Genomic DNA, 18937 nt, shown 5'->3' with positions numbered 1-18937 from the left:
AGGCCACATACTAATTCTAATAATGCTGATAATTTTTCATAGCTGCCTTCAAAGCTAGTTTGAGGTACAGAAAAATTTCTTCTGTCCGCAACGTCAGTCTGACCTATTTTTGATCAGCTTGATAGCAATACTTCTGTGAATGACACCTGACTATTAAAATATAAAATCTGCGAAGGGGTCTGCTGCCATTGAGGATATTCAGAGAGTATGCTGCAGACGCCGAAAGCAGCCTTCCACAGTGGGAGGTCAGGGGTCTGGAACAGCAACATACTTATTTCTGGGCAGGACTGCTTTTGAGGGGCTCTGCATATTTATGAGTAAAGGTTCCTTTCCTTCCTGGAGAAGGGGTCTGCAGACATGTTTTGCTACCATCTAGGTCACTGTGAGAGAGATAAAAAGGTGGTCTTGACCCTATACCATGTGGATCCCTCTTCTCCCAGCCCTGTGAATACTAGGACGGGTGTTGGCAAACCTTTTTTTTTTTTTTTTTAAGAGGAAGCAAGTTTATTAGGAAAGTAAAGGAATAAAAGAATGGCTACCCCTTAGGCAGAGCAGCCCCAAGGGCTGCTGGTTGCCCATTTTTATGGTTATTTTTTGATTATATGCTAAACAAAGGGTAGATTATTCATGTCTCCCTTTTTTAGATGATATAGGGTAACTTCCTGACATTGCCATGGCATTTGTAAACTGCCACGGCACTGATTGGAGTGTAGCAATGAGGACGATCAGAGGTCATTCTCTTTGCCATATTGATTTTGGAGGGTTTTGGCTGGCTTCTTTACTGCAAACTGTTTTCTCAGCAAGGTCTTTATGACCTGTATCTTGTGCGACCTCCTGTCTCATCCTGTGACTTGGAATGCCTAACGGTCTGGGAATGCAGACCCCGTAGGTCTCAGCCTGATTTTACCCAGCTGCTATTCAAGATGGAGTTACTCTAGTTCAAATGCCTCTGACATTTCCCCCATCACTTTTATAAGAGAACCCTTAATCCTAAGGGTTGCAGAGGGATGAAGATCCATCCTCTGTAACTTCTTCAGGCTGATTAGGGGCAATGATATTCCTGCCTACCTATCGAGGTCTCTCGTATTCAGGATAGAGAGGAGCTCAGTCAGAAAGTGTCAGTATGGTGAGGGCCATTCACAACTGGGACACAAAGTGATATCTGCAAGATTTTGTAAGTGTTTAAGAGAACATTGAGTAAGCTTATCCTGCATTCCTACACAAATAGTACAACAGCAATATATTCCATATCAGTAAAGCAAAATAAGCAAAACTATCCCAAGTAAACTAAAGAAGGCTTTCCATGAACTGGGTAATTGTTGGAACCAAGCTGATACGGGGTTGGTAGCTGATTGCAATATGTTCCCAGAATTAGAATACTGATTCAGATTTTTATATCACCAGTCCCTCTTGTTTCTTCTGAGCTGCAGCCAGAGATCACTGGTTGGTTCACAGGAACAAGCAGTTTAAATTGCAGGAAAAAAAAAAAGTCAGCCAATCAGTGCTGCAGTCTATTTCCTTTGGGTTGGGGGAGGTCTCCTCAGTATTGTCCCTTTAGGGTTCACCAGACATGTTACCAGAGAGCGGTCCAGACCCAGACCCCGAGAGAGTGTTCTTGGATCTCATACAAGAAAGAGTTTGGGGCGAGTCTATGGAGTAAAGTGAAAGCAAGTCTATTAAGAAAGTAAAGGAATAAAAGAATTGCTACTCTGTAGGCACAGCAACCTGTAAACTTTTTATTAAAGTTCCAAACAGTTAATATTTTAGGCTTTGGGGACCATAGGGTCTTTCTTGCAATTACAGCCATGCGTCGTTTAATGATGGGCTACGTTCTGGGAAATGCATTGTTGTGATTTTGTCATTGTGCAAACATCGTAGAGTGAACTTACACAGACCTAGATGATATAGCCTCCTATACACCTAGGCTATAATGTGTAGTCTATTTCTCTTAGAGTAGAAACCTGTACAGCATGTTACCTTACTAAATAAATACTGTAGTCAATTATATCACAATGGTAAGTATTTGGGTATCTAAACATATAAAAGGTACTATATGGTAATTAGTAAATCTTACGGTATTACAATCTAATGGGTATTATAATCTTAGGGAACCGTTGTTGTATATGTGGTCTGTTGTTGACCAGAACCTCGTTGTTCAGAGCATGACTGTACTCAGTTCTGTTGAGTTGTAGCTTAAAAGCAGCCATAGACAATATGTAAACAAATGGACATAACTGTGCTTGAATAAAACTTTATTAATAAAAACAAGCAGCTGGCCTGACCCCTGTTTGCTGGTCCCTGTTCTAGGAATAAACATTCCTATCTGATGAACCATGTTCTAAGTTTAGTGTGGTCTGCATGACTATAAAATACTGCCTTCCTTTTACTGTTTTGGAGGAGTTATTTTTTCCTTGTGACTGTTTATCTGGATACTGTTTTCCTCCCCTGGGCTTTGACATTGTGCACTGGTTAGCTGCTGGGAATAAATCAGCCAAAGAACTACTTAACATAGCTAAAGAAGGGCAAAGATAAATGCAGAACATAATTCATTTTTCTTTTCTCCTCCCACCTCAAACTAGGATTCTGCATGTTTGTACTGAGTCTGGTCAAGAAGCATTATCGACTGCAGTTCTACATGGTAAAGGAAATGCATGTGTGTGTGTCAGAATTCTTGATTTAAATAAAGTTTTTCAGGAACTCAACAAGCCTTTCATGCTTTCTGTGACAAATCAAAACTCAGGAACATGGTCTGATCTGTAAGGATCTAGAGCATGAAGGAAGAATGCCCATTTAGGTTTAACGACTCTACATTGACTTAGACCCAGTCACTGTTACTTAAGTTACACTTTAAGCAGCCTCTCCACTAGGACTCTGAGGTGGGTTCCAGAGAAAGCACAAGCTGAAGCTTCAGACATTGCCCGCAGATGTCCTGTCTGGTACATCACTTGCTACCGCTTATTCCCTGACTCACTAGAGAACAGCTCCTCTGTGAGTGCTCCAGGTGTTCAATAACTACTAAGAAAATGAAAAATACCCAGGCTTTCAGAGCATGGGAGAGCTCACTCACTAGTGGGCTGTGGGGGACAAAGTGTTACTCTCAGAAGCCTGATCTTACCTGTTCACTTTCAATAAGTCAGATACAAAAGCAGATATTTTTCCTACCTGTTTCTCAGCAATTTTCTATTTGGTACTGATTGTTCTTTGAAGTTACTTTCAAGGTAAACTGGTAAGTAGTGTTTATTTTTCTTTTTTTGCAGTTTGGCTGGACCCATGTGACGCTGCTGATTGTTGTAACACAGTCACATCTTGTTATCCACAACCTATTTGAAGGAATGATCTGGTGAGAGTTGGGAGGTGGATTTTCCCTTTTATTTTGTGAATGTTTCTCATGTACAGATACCCTCTAAGCCAGTAGCTGTTACCTTGAGCCACATCAGAATCCTCTGCAGGGCTCCTTACAACACAGATTGCTGAGCTCCACCCCTGAGTTTTTGATTCATTAGATCTGGGGTAGGCTTGAGAATTTGAATTTCTAGTACATTTCTGGGTGGTGCTGACATTGCTGGACAGGACCCATGCTCTGAGAACCACTGTTCTAGGCTAACAGGTACAGGAATATTTAAAGACGCAAAGACAATGCAACATGTATGGCAACAGATTTGAAAACCTAGAGGAAATATTCATGATTTCTTGGCAAAATGTGTACTAAAAGTCATGAAGAAGAAAATGTGAATAGATCAATAACTTTAAATGAGCTTTGAAAATTATGTAAGATTCCATATCTGGAAAAAGAAACAGGACCAAATGGGTTAACAGCTGAGTTTTATCTAACCTTTATACCAAAGCTGATGAGGAGAGAGAAGCAGGAATGATAACCCCATTTCTGCTGCGATTATAGATAAATCATTCTAAATAAAATATTAGCAAATAGAATCTGGCGGTGTGTCAAGGGAATAATATGCAAATACTGAGTGGATTTTATTCCAAAAATGCAGTGGTTTCCTCTGTCAGCATTGATAGAAACCACTGGCCAACCGAAGCAGCTAGGTGATCTTAGTGAAAAGGTAAAAGGCCGGGTGCGGTGGCTCATGCCTGTAATCCAGCACTTTGGGAGGCTGGATATTAAATAATTAAATATTAAATAATTAAAGCATATTATTTAGAATTGGGGAGGTAACCACTAGAAAAATAAAAATTAGAAATGATTAGAAGTGGTTATTTTTGGGAATGGAGATAGGGATGGGGGAAAGAAGGAGAACTTTTTGTTCCTTTTACAATTAAATTTCATGAGGTCAGGAGTTGAAGACCAGCCTGGCCAACATAGTGAAACCCCCGTCTCTACTAAAAATACAAAAAATTATCTGGGCATGGTGGCAGGCGCCTGTAATCCCAGCTATTCAGGAGGCTAAGGCAGGAGAATCACTTAACCTGGGGGTGGATGTTGCAGTGAGCTGAGATTGTGCCACTGCACTCCAGCCTGGGCAACAGAGAGAAACTCTGTCTCAAAAAAACAAAACAAAACAAAAAACAGTAATCAAAGAACTTTTTAAAAAGTGTCAGCATGGAAGAGTGAGGAGAGAGAGAGTGCAAGTGTGGAAACCACCTCTTTCATAGTGAGGATGACTGGAACAGCAGGGGGTGGGCAGAGAGGAAATCTAGCTGTGCGTGTTGGGGTTTCATGCTCAATACAGTCCTAGGGAAAGGTAGGGCCTACTAGAGCTAGTAATAAACAGCAAAAAAAGTCAGTAATTAGACATTAAAGCATATTATTTAGAATCGGGGAGGTAACCACTAGGAAAATAAAAATGAGAAACGATTAGAAGTGGTTATTTTTGGGAATGGAGATAGGGATGGGGGAAAGAAGGAAAACTTTTTGTTCCTTTTAAAATTAAATTTCTATCATTGTTTATGTATATTTCTTTATCATAAGGACAGATGACCTTTTAGTTTGCAATCTCCACTTATTCAGTAGTCATTCAGTAAACACTTGAATGTGTACTTTGTGTCAGGTGCTAGGTATGACTTTTTTGGTATTTTTATGTTTTTAACTTACTCCTTAGTGGGTTATCAGAATTTTATGGGTGATTTTGGTACTGGAATTTAAGAATGGCACTGTTTTGTGTACTCTTGAGGCACTGTCACCTTGGTTGAGTTGATCCTTACTTTGGTTCATTTTTAGGTTCATTGTCCCCATATCTTGTGTGATCTGTAATGACATCATGGCCTATATGTTTGGCTTTTTCTTTGGTCGGACCCCACTTATCAAGGTAAATGGATTACCCTAATGTGAAATACCACTGTGAGCGGGAGGGTGGTGCTCTCAATGTGAGTAGATCAGCCTGGCAGACAGAAGAAATCTTCCTGTGTTGTATTGTGACCATGTCTTCATGTCATCCTGGAGAAAGGCCAAAGGAAAACACTGACAACTGATTAAAAAAAAAAAAAAGATAATAAAGGAAATAGGCTGGGCATGGTGGCTCATGCCTGTAATCCTGGCACTTTGGGATGCTGAGGTAGGAGGATTGCTTGAGGCCAGGTTGTTCAAAACCAGCCTGGGGAACATAGGCCGTGTCTTTACTAAAATATTTAAAAATTAGTTGGGCATGGTGGTGGCATGCACCTGTAGTCCCAGCTCCTTGGGAGGTTGAGATGGGAGGATCTCTTGAGCCCAGGAGGTTGAGGCTTCAGGGAGCTGTGATAGTGCCACTACACTCCAGCCTGACTGACAGGGCAAGATCATGTCTTGAAAAAAGAAGAAAGGAAAATATTTTTACAGATTTATATAATCTTCTTTTTGGGACACATTTTTTGGGACTTCGATCTGGATTTGAGTGTAGTCATTTAATTAGTATATAGTTTTCTAATATAAAACTATTCGAATGACTGAAACAGAAAGGGAACCAAAGGGAGGGTATAAGGTAGGGAACAAGGAAACCATATTTGGGGGAGCTTTGGAAGGTGATATGGTTAAGAGAATGGGGTTTTATGAAAGAAAGGTTTTTAACAAGTACTTATTGTTCCCAAAACTGTAGTTACCAAAACATCCTTTGCTAAGAACTTGCTCTCTGTCCACAGCTGTCCCCGAAGAAGACCTGGGAAGGCTTCATTGGGGGCTTCTTTGCTACTGTGGTGTTTGGCCTTCTGGTAGGTGGTGGCTTCTAGCTGTGTGAGGGATTGGGTGGACAGAGGTCTCACACCACCTTTCAAGGCCTGTCCAGAGCTAGAGAGTGTCTTTGGAGACCAGGACTCTGTCCTGCTGAATGGCAACCTTGCCCTGAAGAGGGCCACTGGCCATGCCAGCCATCCACCAGCTTTCAGGCAGGGTGCTAGCAGTTGGAGAGCACCTTCTGTGCCCTCTCACGCCCAGGCATGGTGACATCAGCAGGTAGCCTTCTTGTCAAGCATTTGATGTTCCAAGGTCAGGGTGAGGGCACCCAAGGGAAGATGAGATACACAGCTTTTCTCCTACATGTGCCTTGCCCAGAGGTGGGTGCTTCTGACCCCTGGGCCAGTCCTCCTTCTTCAGCGCTGTCTGACTGCCCCTCATGCTCCCTGCCCAGCTTTGTTGCTTTCCAGCCTTGTTCCTCCTGAGGTCTGACTCTCACTGTGCCCCTTCCCCACGGCCTCTGTCCAGTTATCACTGAGTTCAGAGATTCCGAGGAAAGTGGTCCTAGCTCCCCAAATGGGGAGAGTCTTCCTATAGTTTTTTGACCCAGTCCCTTCAGGTTTTCCCAGATTCTTTCGGGGCCTGGGTGTTTGGGTGCCTATGTGTAACCTTGATGGGTCATGAGCCTCTTTTTTTTTAAATTGAGGTAAAATATGTATGGTAAAACATGAACCACTGAGCACATAGCTTGCAGTTAGCAGGGTACTGGGCACCCTGAGGAACATGGCCAAACCAGGTGCCCGTGTCTAGGCTGGATGGCTGGAACTTACCTCCTTGCCAGTCTCTCTGTTATTCCTTCTCAGCTGTCCTATGTGATGTCCGGGTACAGATGCTTCGTCTGCCCTGTGGAGTACAACAACGACACCAACAGCTTCACTGTGGACTGTGAGCCCTCGGACCTGTTTCGCCTGCAGGAGTACAACATTCCTGGGGTGATCCAGTCAGTCATTGGCTGGGTATGTGCCACTCACAGGGGGTTAGCGGCCTCTGTGGACAGTGGCTACAAAGAGAAATCCCCCTGCACCACCTGCCTTCCAAAAAAAGCTAGCTTCCTCCTTCCCAAAGCTGTAAGCCCCAGGATGAGGGAGAATTGCTCACGCCAGGTCAGGGTATGGGCAGAAGATGTTTCCCCCAACGTCAGATCGTTTAGACCAGTGGTTCTCAAAGTGTGCTCTGTGGATCCCTGGAAGGCTGTGGGATCCTTTTAGTTGCAGGGGTAGTGTGGGGGGTCTGTGAGGTCACAACTCTTTTATAATTAGACTGTGACATTATTTGCCTTTTTCATTGTGTTGACATTTGCTGTGATACGGCGCAAAAGCAACAGTGGTTAAAACTGCTGATGCCTTCACGTGAGTTAAGGCAGTGGGTTCCTAATGCCACACACTCACAGTACAACAGGCCAGTTCTTCTAATGAATGTCTATGAAATAGTAAAGTTACTAATTTTGTTAAATCTTGACCTTTGTATACACACCTTTTTAATACTCTACTGAAATGGAAAGTATGTAAAACATTTCTGCTTGCCTAAAGGGAAAGCAGGTGTGCAGTTGTTTGACTTGTGAACTGAATTAGCTGCTTTTTTCTAGAAAAGAAAGTAAATTTTACTTGGAAAGAACCAACAAATTATAATTTTTCAGACTTGGGTATTTGGCAGACATTTTTCTTGAAAAGAAATGAAGTGAGCCTATCACTTTAAAGAAAATGACTGAGCTAGGCATGGTGGCTCACACCTGAAATCCCAGCACTTTGGAAGGCTGAGGCAGGTGGATCTCTTGAGGTCAGGAGTTCCAGACCAGCCTGGGTAACATGGCGAAACCCTGTCTCTACTAAAAATACAAAAAATTAGCTGGGCGTGGTGGCGTGTGCCTGTAGTCCCAGCTACTCGGGAGGTTGAGTTGCTTGAACCCAGGAGGCGGAGGATGCAGTGAGCCGAGATCGCACCACTGCACTCCAGACTGGGCAACAGAGTGAGACTGTCTCAAGAAAAATAAAAAAAAGAAAAAAAGAAAAATGACTGACAGTAATTGTTACCAAGGATAAAATTTGGCTTTCAAATGAACATTAGAATTTTGGAAAACTTAACCTGCCAGTGTGAACTTGACAACTTCCTAATACTTAAAGCCTTTTCTGATGAGGTCTGTGATGATTCTTAATGTGTGTGTGTGTGTGTGTGTGTGTGTGTGTGTGTGTGTGTTGATCACATGAGAAAAACAAACATATTTGACACTGTATAATGAAATGTGTCTACATTTGGAAGATTTACATAACTCAGTGAACCATTATTTTCAAAATGGCTGATACACGGTGCTATATAGTCATACATGGGTAAAAGATACATTCAAGTATAAGATAGACCAATGGATTTTAATGTAAGAGAGAACAAAGTACATTGATAGAATTCGGATTCCATATCACACCTAATATTCAAGAAATGACTGCTTGTCAAGCTCTGGTGTAGTGTCAGAGAATACCCAAAACCATCTGAGACTATGACTAAAATACTCTTTTCAACTATGTATCTGTGTAAGGCTGGATTTTCTTTATATACTTCCACTAAAACAGCATGTTGCAACAGATTGAATGCAGAATGTTTTAATGTTTTCCATTAACTTCGATATTAGAAATTTACAAAAACGGGAAAAATTCACTCCTTTTATTGATTTAAAAACCTACATATATGCAATTAGTTTCATAAAGAGTTATGAGGTTGGATGTCTTGGTCTGTCTGTTGTTATAGCATTATTATATATTTATACATTATATATATTATAGGTATATTATAACAATGTAGTGTTGATAGAACACTTGGGGCTGGGTAATTTGTAAAGAAAAGAGGTTTACTTAGCTTGTTTCTGCAGGCTGGGAAGTGCGAGAAGTGTGGCATTGGCTGCTGCCTGGCCTCTGGTGAGGGCTTTTTGTGCTGCATTGTAACATGGCGGAGAAGGTCAAAGGTGGAAGCAGATACATGCAAAGAGGAAAACCAGGGGCTTCATCACTTCATAACAACCCATTTGCCAGTGCTCATCTCGTCTTTTGACAGAGAGAACCCACTACCAGGAGAAAGGCACCAAGCCATTTATGAGAGATTTGCCTCTGAGACCCAAACACCTCCCACTAGGCATCACCTCCCAGTGAGGCTACAATGGGGGTCAAATTTCAACATGAGTTGACAACTCAGACCGTAACACTGGGCACGTACGCACCTTAACTTTTACTTCATTTACTCTTTTCAGAAAACGGTCCGGATGTACCCCTTCCAGATTCACAGCATCGCCCTCTCCACCTTTGCCTCGCTCATTGGCCCCTTTGGAGGATTCTTCGCAAGTGGATTCAAACGAGCCTTTAAAATCAAAGTAGGAAAACCCTCTTGTGTTCCTCTCATCTCACTCCCTCCTCACCCATCTTCTGCCTTTCTCCCCCTTCCCTGCTCCCTCCAAAACACTGGGCTATACACCCTGGCATTTAATGTGTGATCTTGACCCATGCACTGAATTTAGGTGAGTTAATTAATAACAATACTTTATTCTCAGGAAAATGCAATCGTTGTTTTTCAGTTTATTTGTTAATAATAGCTTTCTTCAAAAGAACATTTTGGGCCAGGCAGTGGCTCATGTCTGTAACCCCAGCATTTTAAGAGGCCAAGCCGGGAGGATCACTTGAGGCTAGGAGTTCGAAACTAGCCTGAGCAACATAGCAAGACTCCTGTCTTTATTAAGTAAATGAAATAAGAACATTTTGTAATGCAATAAAATTGTGTCCTAATATAGCCTCACCAGTAGATTTAATACTTCTCACCTTCTGTTGCCCTCAGCTACTCAGGACAGAAGCCAGACATTGGGGTGGGACCATTAGGTTGGGATTGATCAGTGGCTGAGCCCAAGTTCACCCGTCTTTCCCCTGCCTCTAACAGGACTTTGCCAATACCATTCCTGGCCATGGAGGTATCATGGATCGCTTTGACTGCCAGTATCTGATGGCCACCTTTGTCAATGTATACATCGCCAGTTTTATCAGGTATAGTACCTTTATATCTGAACCAAGTTGGTGGATTTTTAAGTATGGTGCAATTCTAGAATTTTAGCAGCATCTCAGTTCCAGTGAAAAGCATCCCAAATAATACAATTTTCAGTTGTTGCTGCTTACGGATTTTCTGAGGCCTTCTCCTGCCATCTGTTAATAGATAACTCTGATCCAGAGATCAGAGCAGTCACTCGGATAATCAGGCCCTGGAAGCTTCCGGGGCCCAGCTCAGTGCTGTTTCTTCACATTCTGTTCCAGAGGCCCTAACCCAAGCAAACTGATTCAGCAGTTCCTGACCTTACGGCCAGATCAGCAGCTCCATATCTTCAACACGCTGCGGTCTCATCTGATCGACAAGGGGATGCTGACATCCGCCACAGAGGACGAGTAGGGGCCACCCAGGGCCAAAAGAACAGGAGCGGAACTGAGCAGGGGCAGGTCTCCAAGGCAAGCCCAGCTGGTGTGACTTAGACAATGATGAGGCTTCAACTCACTGTCTTTTTTTTTTTTTTTGTAGGATATTTTTTATTTGTGGGTTCAACAAATCTGTACATACAGCAGTCTATGTGTTTAGAATTTGCATTGTGAGTAAACTACAGCTTTGAGTTGGAAAGAAGTCATGGGTTGTAAAACCATTTGGATTTTTTAAAACAAAAGTATTTATCTGGAAGACAGTGTTGCCCAGGTCAGGAGTGTTTTCTTGGTGGTTCCAGCTCCTATCAATTGAACTGTTTCTGGGCTCAGTCAAACACAGACATTCATCTGTGTCCAACCAAATCAGGGGACTTCCCCACCTGTGGGGGGAGGCACAGCTTGGATGTTTTGTACACCTAGTCTTTTCTAGAAATCCCTGCTTAGAGCTGCAGGAGAGTTGCCTTCTGTAGGTTGGAGGAATGGAGGCTTACTAACCAGATAAGCCTTCTGTCCATCCACACCAAAATCCTGCAGAATGTAAATAAGCTCTGCTTTATAAGATGGGTTCACCTTCATCACAGACTGAAATAAAATTTCAGTTTTTATTTTTTTCAGAAAGCACGAAAAATTATTTATAGTAGTCTGGAGAAAAAACACACTGTAATATTTCAAGTGTATGCAGTAGAATGTACTGTAACTGAGCCCTTTCCCACATGTCTAGGCTCCAGTGTCTCCTGTAGGTCAGTCCACCTAACTGTGTGTTTTCAGGGACGATGCCATCCACGTATGTGCTGTAGACTTTCTGCTGCTGAATCCTTTCTGGGGACTTTCTCATCAGGCAGGGAGCAGAGGGCTTGTCGTTCATGCACCCTTTGCCTGAACACCCATGTAGCTGCTGTGTTGTGTATATATTACTCTTAAGAGGAGTGTGTGTGTCTGTGTTTGTTTTAAAAGTTACTTATTTCTTACAGTGATTTCAATTGTACCATGACTTCTTCACTAAAACCACAAAGTCCTGCTTAAAACTATGGAAAACCTAACCTGATTAGAGGCTTGACTATTTTGAAGATTAAATGCACACTTTTTATATAATGTGACCAGTTTAAATGTAGTTTATATTGTACTGGGGGACCTTTTGTTGTTGTTGTTTGCTTAAACTGTGATTTTTTTCCCCTCCCTAATTTCAGGGGTGAGTTTGACTTTGGGAGGACAGATTAGTTCTTTGTCAGGCCAATAAGCAATGGAGTGCTGGAGAGAGAACTTGGTGCCCAAATATATTAAATTATTCGGTGCCATGGATGTTTTCATTGCTAACGAGGGTGTAATGATTTGCTTCAGCACCGTCGTCCAATGCTGGTTTGTGGTGTTTTTGTTTGTAAATTAGCCTCACTGCCTCCCTGAAAGTGCACAGTCAGCCCAGGTCTCTAGAGCGTCCAGCAGAGGATGGAGTCCTCGGGATGTTTCAGCTCACACATCCTTGAGTGACTTCCCACATGTGTGCAGGGCTGAAGCAGCTTCTTTCTGCTGAACTTTTATTTCCATTTCAGCCTCATGGCTTTTCTTATTCAGGTCCAAGGCCCCTTAAAACAAAACGTATTATTACAAGGGGTTTCATTTCAGTACTGGCTGTGTGACCCCGGGCAGGATGCATCACTCTCAAGGGCCCCTTTTTCAGAGCTACTCCCAATTCCACTCTTCTGTGATTCTGGCTGAGCAAGTTCATGCCAGTAGAGGCTCGTTGAGTGAGGTCCTGGGCACCCCCCAACCAGGAAGTGTTTTCAGGCCCTTACATGCTTATCCTCAAGGTGAGTAGGTATCTCAGCAGCACACCCAAACAGTAAAGGTGATCGATAATGAAACTGTAGTTTTCAGATTGAAGAAGGAACCTTGATCACCAAACTAGATACCAAAAGGGCTCCTCATTTGTCTCTTTTGTCCCATTGTGGGCATATGGTGGGCTCCTCGAGAGGAGGGAGTCTCAGCTGGGGCCCAGCTGCAGAGACCTGCTTTTGAACAGGGCTGCCTTTGGGATCAGGGAGCTGAGCATACTGGGCAAGGCTCATGTTCACTTGGTGGCGGGTGGGGTGGGGAAGGGGGGTCCTAGGAAGCCAAAGCTGAGTGCTCACTAGAGCTGCTAGCAGGCAGGCCAGAGGGTCAGCCTGTGTTTTATTTTCTGATTTCCCCTGCATGCTTTCTGGAGATGAAGAATTTTTGTCAGGTAGCTGGGAGAGCACCGCTGTCTTGTGTCCATATAGCACAATGTTTCTCTTTCTCCTATTCACAGACAAGATGCAAGAAACCATTTTTACGTATATACATTCAGATCTTAATGAATGGCATCACTTGCTTTAGACCCTTTTTTTTTTTTTTTTGGTCAAAAATAAAATGTGACTGCAACTGTGTGCCCTCCCTTGTCGTGAATTCCCTGTTTATCACTTCCATGTGTGGTTTTATGCTTCTCATTTGTTTTATTCATAAATACTGCATAATCCTGATTCAGAGACTTTTGCTTTGCTTTCCAACTTCTATCCCTACATTCTCACAACAGCCTTCTTACCTTGGGTGAGAGTCAGGAGCACCTTACCAGGCAGGGAGCTTCCCCAGCATAGCGTGGTGGAGTCAGGGCTCTCTCTATCCTGTACTTTACCCACAGGACACCTGGAGGGTCCCCCAGCCCTTCTTGCTTTTGTGAGTGTGGTGTGAGTACACCAAGGTATTGCAGTTTCTTTCCCTCTAGCTCAGGAGGCCTGGCCTGAGCCAGGTGGGAGCTTAAATTGCTGTTGGCTCCTGCCTGGTGGAACAAGGGGGTCATAGAAACCAGGGCTGATGGGCACCCCCCAGCCCCTGGGAGCTCTGCTCATGACTGCTCACAGGGTGCCAAGTCTTTGCCTTTTGTGTGTGTGCATGTCGCCCTTTTAGCTGCTTTTAGTATTCAGAAAGGTTCCATTTATGTTTTACTCCTGAAAGTTAAACCCTCTTAGGCAACTTGTTTCATATTCTGGGCATTTTAATAGCTACAGTATTTTGCATTTAAAATGTAATTACTCTTAGTATTGTACAGCCCTATAATGTATGAGAACTAGTTTCACATCCCTTGAAACTAATCTCTTTCATTGGGGAGGATGTAACTTTTGACTTTACACAGGTGGACTTCGAAACCATTTTTATAGAATTTTTTTCCACTGGGTTTTTATCCTGTAACTTGACCTATTTTATGCAAGAAAATCCCAAAAATATGTTTTAAGGGAGACTACACAGACCTTGTGATTTGGGTCTGAGCTAGTTGCTGAGTCGACTGGAGCCTTATTCGAATGGATCTTTGAGTTGAGATCTTCACACTGTCAGTGAGCCCTTGGCTCAGCCCTTGTCACCTGTTTGTATGGGGACCATGTTTCCCAAAGCTCAGGTTCATCTCCGCTGTTGACAGAGTTGGGTAGTGGGAGGGTATCAATGACTTGGGACAGAGCGTCCTTGCTCAGAAAACTGTGAAGCAGGGGTCTTGTTAGTTACAAAGCCAGCCCTAGATGCATGTCCAAGGCAGTAGATTTTCATCACTTTACTGAATGTGGTATGTCACTGCTGACATTTCCCTGTTTTAGTAATATCTTAGGCACTATTGTCTTTCGTCTTCCAGAGTAACATATCTGGGCCCACCTTTCTTGCACAGTGATTATGTGCTAAGAAAGGGGTGGAGTCGGGAGGACAATTTCACTTGAACCCAGGTTTCTGTTCTTCTGAGGTCAGGGTGGGGAGGATGTCCAGGTGACTTTTGTGGACACACTGCAAGACAGTAAGCTGCAGATGGACTCTCACTTGTGCTTTGGAACACTGGGCTCCAAAGAGCAGGTGGAACAAACTCTGGGCTCCTGAAGGTGGTGGCTAATACTTGGGCAGAGCCTCATATTCTTCCCTGACTTGGTCAAAACAAACTTCCTTTTCCCTTTATTACCCTCCACACAGTTGCCCAGCTTCCAGTTTTTAAAGAGATGAACAGCTCTCACTTCCTGACTCATTTTCTCTTGTTCGGTGGGGGCCTTGTGCCATAACCTGCATGGGGTACTAGGGTTTAAACCAAGTAGTGATGAAGGATTCTTATCTCAGGGCTCTGCCTGGCCCACCTTCTCTTGGGCCTGGGCTCTCCTTATCCCCCTCCCTGCAGAAGGTGGGCCCTATTCTCAGAAAAGTCCTGGCTGCTGTTGCCATCTGAATGTGCCCCTACCTTTCAGGTTGACCAGCAGTGGCCTTACCTGGCCTCTCAGGTGGATGGAAGCCGTTCTCACCTGGAGCTGTCTCTTGATTAAGGCTGTCACCTGTTTGTATGGGGACCATGTTTCCCAACACACTTTGAGTGCAGTTTAGGAGGTATCCTTTGGATGCTGAAGTGTTGGAGTTTTGAGGTCATGTGGATGATTTATGAGAATAGTGGGGCAGAATATGTGAAGTCTAGGGTTTTATGTCCAGTGGGTTTCAAATTCGTTGGCTGTTTAAAGACCCTGTCTCCTCCCCAACCCTCCCCTTCCTTTTCCCATCAAACGCCTACCTACTGAGGCGCCTTCTTTTTATTGTTGAGCCAATGAGATATCAGTGTGTTTATTAATACGGATTACAATAGTATAGTGCTTAATATGTGCCAGGCATAGTGCTAAGGGTTTACATACGTTATCCTTTTTAATCCAGAAAACAACCTTTGATTAGGTATTATTATCTCCATTTTATAGATGAGGAAACTGAGGCAGTATGACTGAGGCCGAGAGCAGCGGTTAAGACCGACTTTGGGATCAAATCACCCTAGGTGTGGGCAGGTTACTAGGCTGCTCTAAGCTTCCACGTTGAAGCCAGTTGGGTCTGATAATAGTATCTGCTTCGCGGTGTGGTTGTGAGGATATAACGAGGTAATGCATGTAAGCATGTAGTACCATGCCTGGCACATAGTAAGTGCTCAATAGATGATAGTTACTTTTGTTGAGCTCAGCTGGTAGTTTGACCTCCGTTGGTGCAATGCCAGAGATGGGATTCTCAGCCACCACACTGCCACCATCCTGCACACAGTCTGGGTCCCTCCGAGAGAAGCAGGCCAACCTGAACATCCCCTACAGCATCTTGGTGCTTCACACACCATTTAGGAGGCCAGCCTAACGAGGCAGGAGGACATGAGGGTGTGCAGAAGTTCTATTCTTAGTGGGAATGGCTGGCCTGAGAATCCAGCTCATCTCCTCTGCCCACAGTCTAGACTGCTTGTGGGAAGGAGACGATCTCCTCCTGCCTCATGGTGCCTCCACTCTGGGCAGGGAGGGCCTGTCTGTGACTCGCTCTGGACCCCACTTCCCGCTCTGGCCAAGGGCTGTCCTCTGTGCACATAGCTCAGGAACCTGCAGCAGTTCCCTGTATGGGTGGATGTCATCAGGGGCCAAGAAGAGAAGAATGGGGACAACAGAAACCTGCTTTGTAGGGGATTATGTAGACTAAAAGCCTAGAAGTTCTGCCCACATCCTTATGATGCAGCCAGTTTGGAGCTTCATGTTTCCTTCTTAAAAGTAGTAACAGGGTAGAAGTGGGTGACCCATTGAGGACACATGATGTGTGGTGTTTCTGCCAGATTCTAGGTTAGCAAAGACTCAAATGGGTGACTCATGAATGATGGGAGAACAGGCACAGGACTTAATGAAAAGAGTTTCTTGAACTTAGTTTTCTGAATGGGGATGGGGAGTTGGGGCACGTGTGTGTGTGAGGGGAGGCTGCCTCACTTTGAAGGAATGGTGTTGGCTAACGGGATCCATGGAATTCTTAGGTCAGTTGAATAATAACGCTGAACTACTGGTTTGACTGTGGATTATTTCCTGGGTATTTGTGGGACCCAATAGCACATTGCTATTAAAAGTGTGGAAATAATGGTCCCTCTGTTTCATTGAATTAATGAAGTCATGATGATGCCATGAACCAGGAGAAGATGGTTGTGGGGGTTTCTAGGAAGCAGCTGCTGTGATGGGCCAATCCCAGGCTTGCCTCAGAGGCCTCTTGCCCTTCTGGGTTTGTGTTTGCCTGGCCTGGTGCTTCCTCCCTCACTGTGTGGTTGAGTGGACCCAGGCGGCCTTGTATCCATAGAAAGCCTCCACTCGTGGGGGTAAGGGCCCTCTGGAAATCAAGCAGAGAATATCCTTGCAGTGGTCTCCTGGGCATTGGGCAGGGCTTAGCCCTTTGCAGCCCCCCAGAGGACCTTCCCTGCATAAAGCACTCAGAAGGGTTAGCCACCTGGTGATTCTGTCTGTAGTGAAACTGTTTGCCAATAATCATCCACATAGCCACCTCTGTCCTTGCTGTTTGGGTGCCTTTTTTTCCACCTGCGTTAGGTTCTTGCACTGCTTATGCTGGCTTTTCTTAAGGAACACCAGAGTAGAAAAGAGGTTAAGAATGTTTTCTAGCAGGCAGAATGTGCATACATGTTTTTATGAGTGTCCTTTGGGTGCGTTTCTTTTAAATCCTCCATGCACAGGGCTCTGGCCTTCAGTAAACCGTTTTTCTGTCTTACATCATGCTCGCTGGGTGCTAGGGGCTGATTACAAAGGGGAAGAGTTGAACAGACATCAGCAGTCGATGAAACCAAAGGACTAGGAGTCAGGAGAACAAGTCAGGGACTAGGAGACAGCGGTTTGGTTTATTGTTATCCAGCTGGAGGACTTCTAGGGGCAGCAGCAGGAGGAATACCAGGGCCAGGGAGGGGCCAGGAGTCTCACAGCGGAGGGCAGACTCTAACAGAGGCCAGCTGAACGCTCACTGGCCCTGGATGTCATGGGAGTTGGGGACCAGAAATCTGGGCTCAGAGAACCCATCCAGGGAGATTTGAAGCCATGGGTTATCTTCTAGAGTTGCTACTGATAACAAGTTTTAATTTTTATTGATATTTAATACCTTCTAAGACAGAAGGATAAGATCAGATGGGAAGTGCCTCTGTTGAAGGATCTTAGGAACCTTGGTTTTTGTTTTTTTTCTGGTTGAGTTGTGCACAGCTGTGGACATCCTTCTTAATTCCACTCTGAGGATTTGTTTAACTAAAAAGTTTCCAGACACAGAAAGGGCCTCCCCACCTGCTTTGAGAAGCTGTCTGTGCTGGGAGTGCCAGGCATCCTATGGGCCCCATCACTGCCAGTGTCTGTGCCTCCCAGCGGTCAGCCCTGTGTCTGCCCTGGCCCTGTCTCCTCTGTGACAGGGCAGAGCATTTCTGGTCAGTTTCCCCATGGTGTCCCCCGCCCCTTTGTAAAGTGGATGGACATGACGGAATTCAGTTGTCTCACCCTGACAGCCTGGGTGTTAATATTCACTTTTCCCGCACTCAGACACGGGCGACCTTGAAGCAGCTCTCGGTTTGTAGAGTCCACGTCACAGTCCCCACGGCCTCCCCAGATAGGTGTGTGCCTGTGCGCTACTGCTGTGCCGTTTCTCCAACTTGGCGTTTCACTAAATGCAGCTGATCTCTGTGCACTCGTGATCCGTGCTGAACAATACATGTAGGTTCTTTTTCCATGTAATGTAAGAACATGATATACTGTACATTGGAAAGCATTTACCTTATTTATATATCTGAATGTTCCTACTACACAAATAAACATATTAAATTCTAGATCATGTGTGGTTTTTGATGGTGGGGTGGCGGAAGGCCAAGGATGTGGACATTTGGTCACTTATGTGACGCCAGCATTACTTTCCAGGATGCTACTGACCACTCCTTGCTTCTAGAGACTCCCTCTGTCCTTGGCCTTTGCAATTTGCCCCCCTGGCTTTCCTCCTGCCCTTGGTTGCTCCTCCTCGGTCTTCTTTCTGCGTGTCCCTTTTCTGGGCCATCCCTTGGGTGGTGGCATTCTGCCTGAGGCTCTCGCACACTGAACTCTCCCCTCTGGGGGTTCCCACCCCCTCCCAGGGCCCTGATCACCACACTTCCCAAGTCTGTGTCTCTAGCCCAAGTGGACCTGCATTTCCAGCTGCCTGTGAGGCCTCTCACACGGACTTTGCATGATAAAACCCAAACCTATGGCCTTTTCCTACCCATGTCCTGAGTCCTGTGTTCTCTAACTTCCCATGTGTTCTGTCACACAAGCCAGTAACTGGGGTGATCTCATCAGTCACCCAAGCCTGCCCGTTCTGCCTTCCAAACATCCTTGGACTCATCCTTACCGCCAGCCTTCTGGGCCAAGCCCTGCCTCCTGCCAGGATTTCTAAGGCTGCCTCTAGCCTTCTCCCTACAGCCTGGCCACCTCTGCTAATCCATTTCTTACATGATAGCTGGGATGAGCTCTCTGCTTGGAACCCTTTGGGGCCTGAGGTTAAAGTTCAGACTTGGTAACGA

The 18937-nt window shown here is 44.6% G+C and overlaps 1 protein-coding gene across 1 annotated transcript in view; it reads left to right on the top strand.

Annotated features, from left to right (window-relative positions):
* The window catches only part of CDS2 (CDP-diacylglycerol synthase 2), a 69540-nt gene extending 51326 nt beyond the window's left edge, over window positions 1-18214 (top strand). The window contains exons 6-13 of the mRNA XM_065522797.1: window positions 2580-2638; window positions 3258-3340; window positions 5180-5267; window positions 6076-6144; window positions 6970-7122; window positions 9399-9518; window positions 10076-10179; window positions 10444-18214. Coding sequence (XP_065378869.1) covers window positions 2580-2638; window positions 3258-3340; window positions 5180-5267; window positions 6076-6144; window positions 6970-7122; window positions 9399-9518; window positions 10076-10179; window positions 10444-10576 — 809 coding nt within the window. The 3' untranslated portion in view covers window positions 10577-18214. The remainder of the gene's footprint in view (window positions 1-2579; window positions 2639-3257; window positions 3341-5179; window positions 5268-6075; window positions 6145-6969; window positions 7123-9398; window positions 9519-10075; window positions 10180-10443) is intronic.
* The last annotated feature ends 723 nt before the right edge of the window (window positions 18215-18937 follow it).

Source organism: Macaca fascicularis, chromosome 10, assembly GCF_037993035.2.
Source record: "Macaca fascicularis isolate 582-1 chromosome 10, T2T-MFA8v1.1".
Classification (NCBI taxonomy): domain Eukaryota; kingdom Metazoa; phylum Chordata; class Mammalia; order Primates; family Cercopithecidae; genus Macaca; species Macaca fascicularis.
The sequence above is the reverse complement of the archived record's forward strand: the minus strand, read 5'-3'. Positions and strand labels throughout refer to the sequence as shown.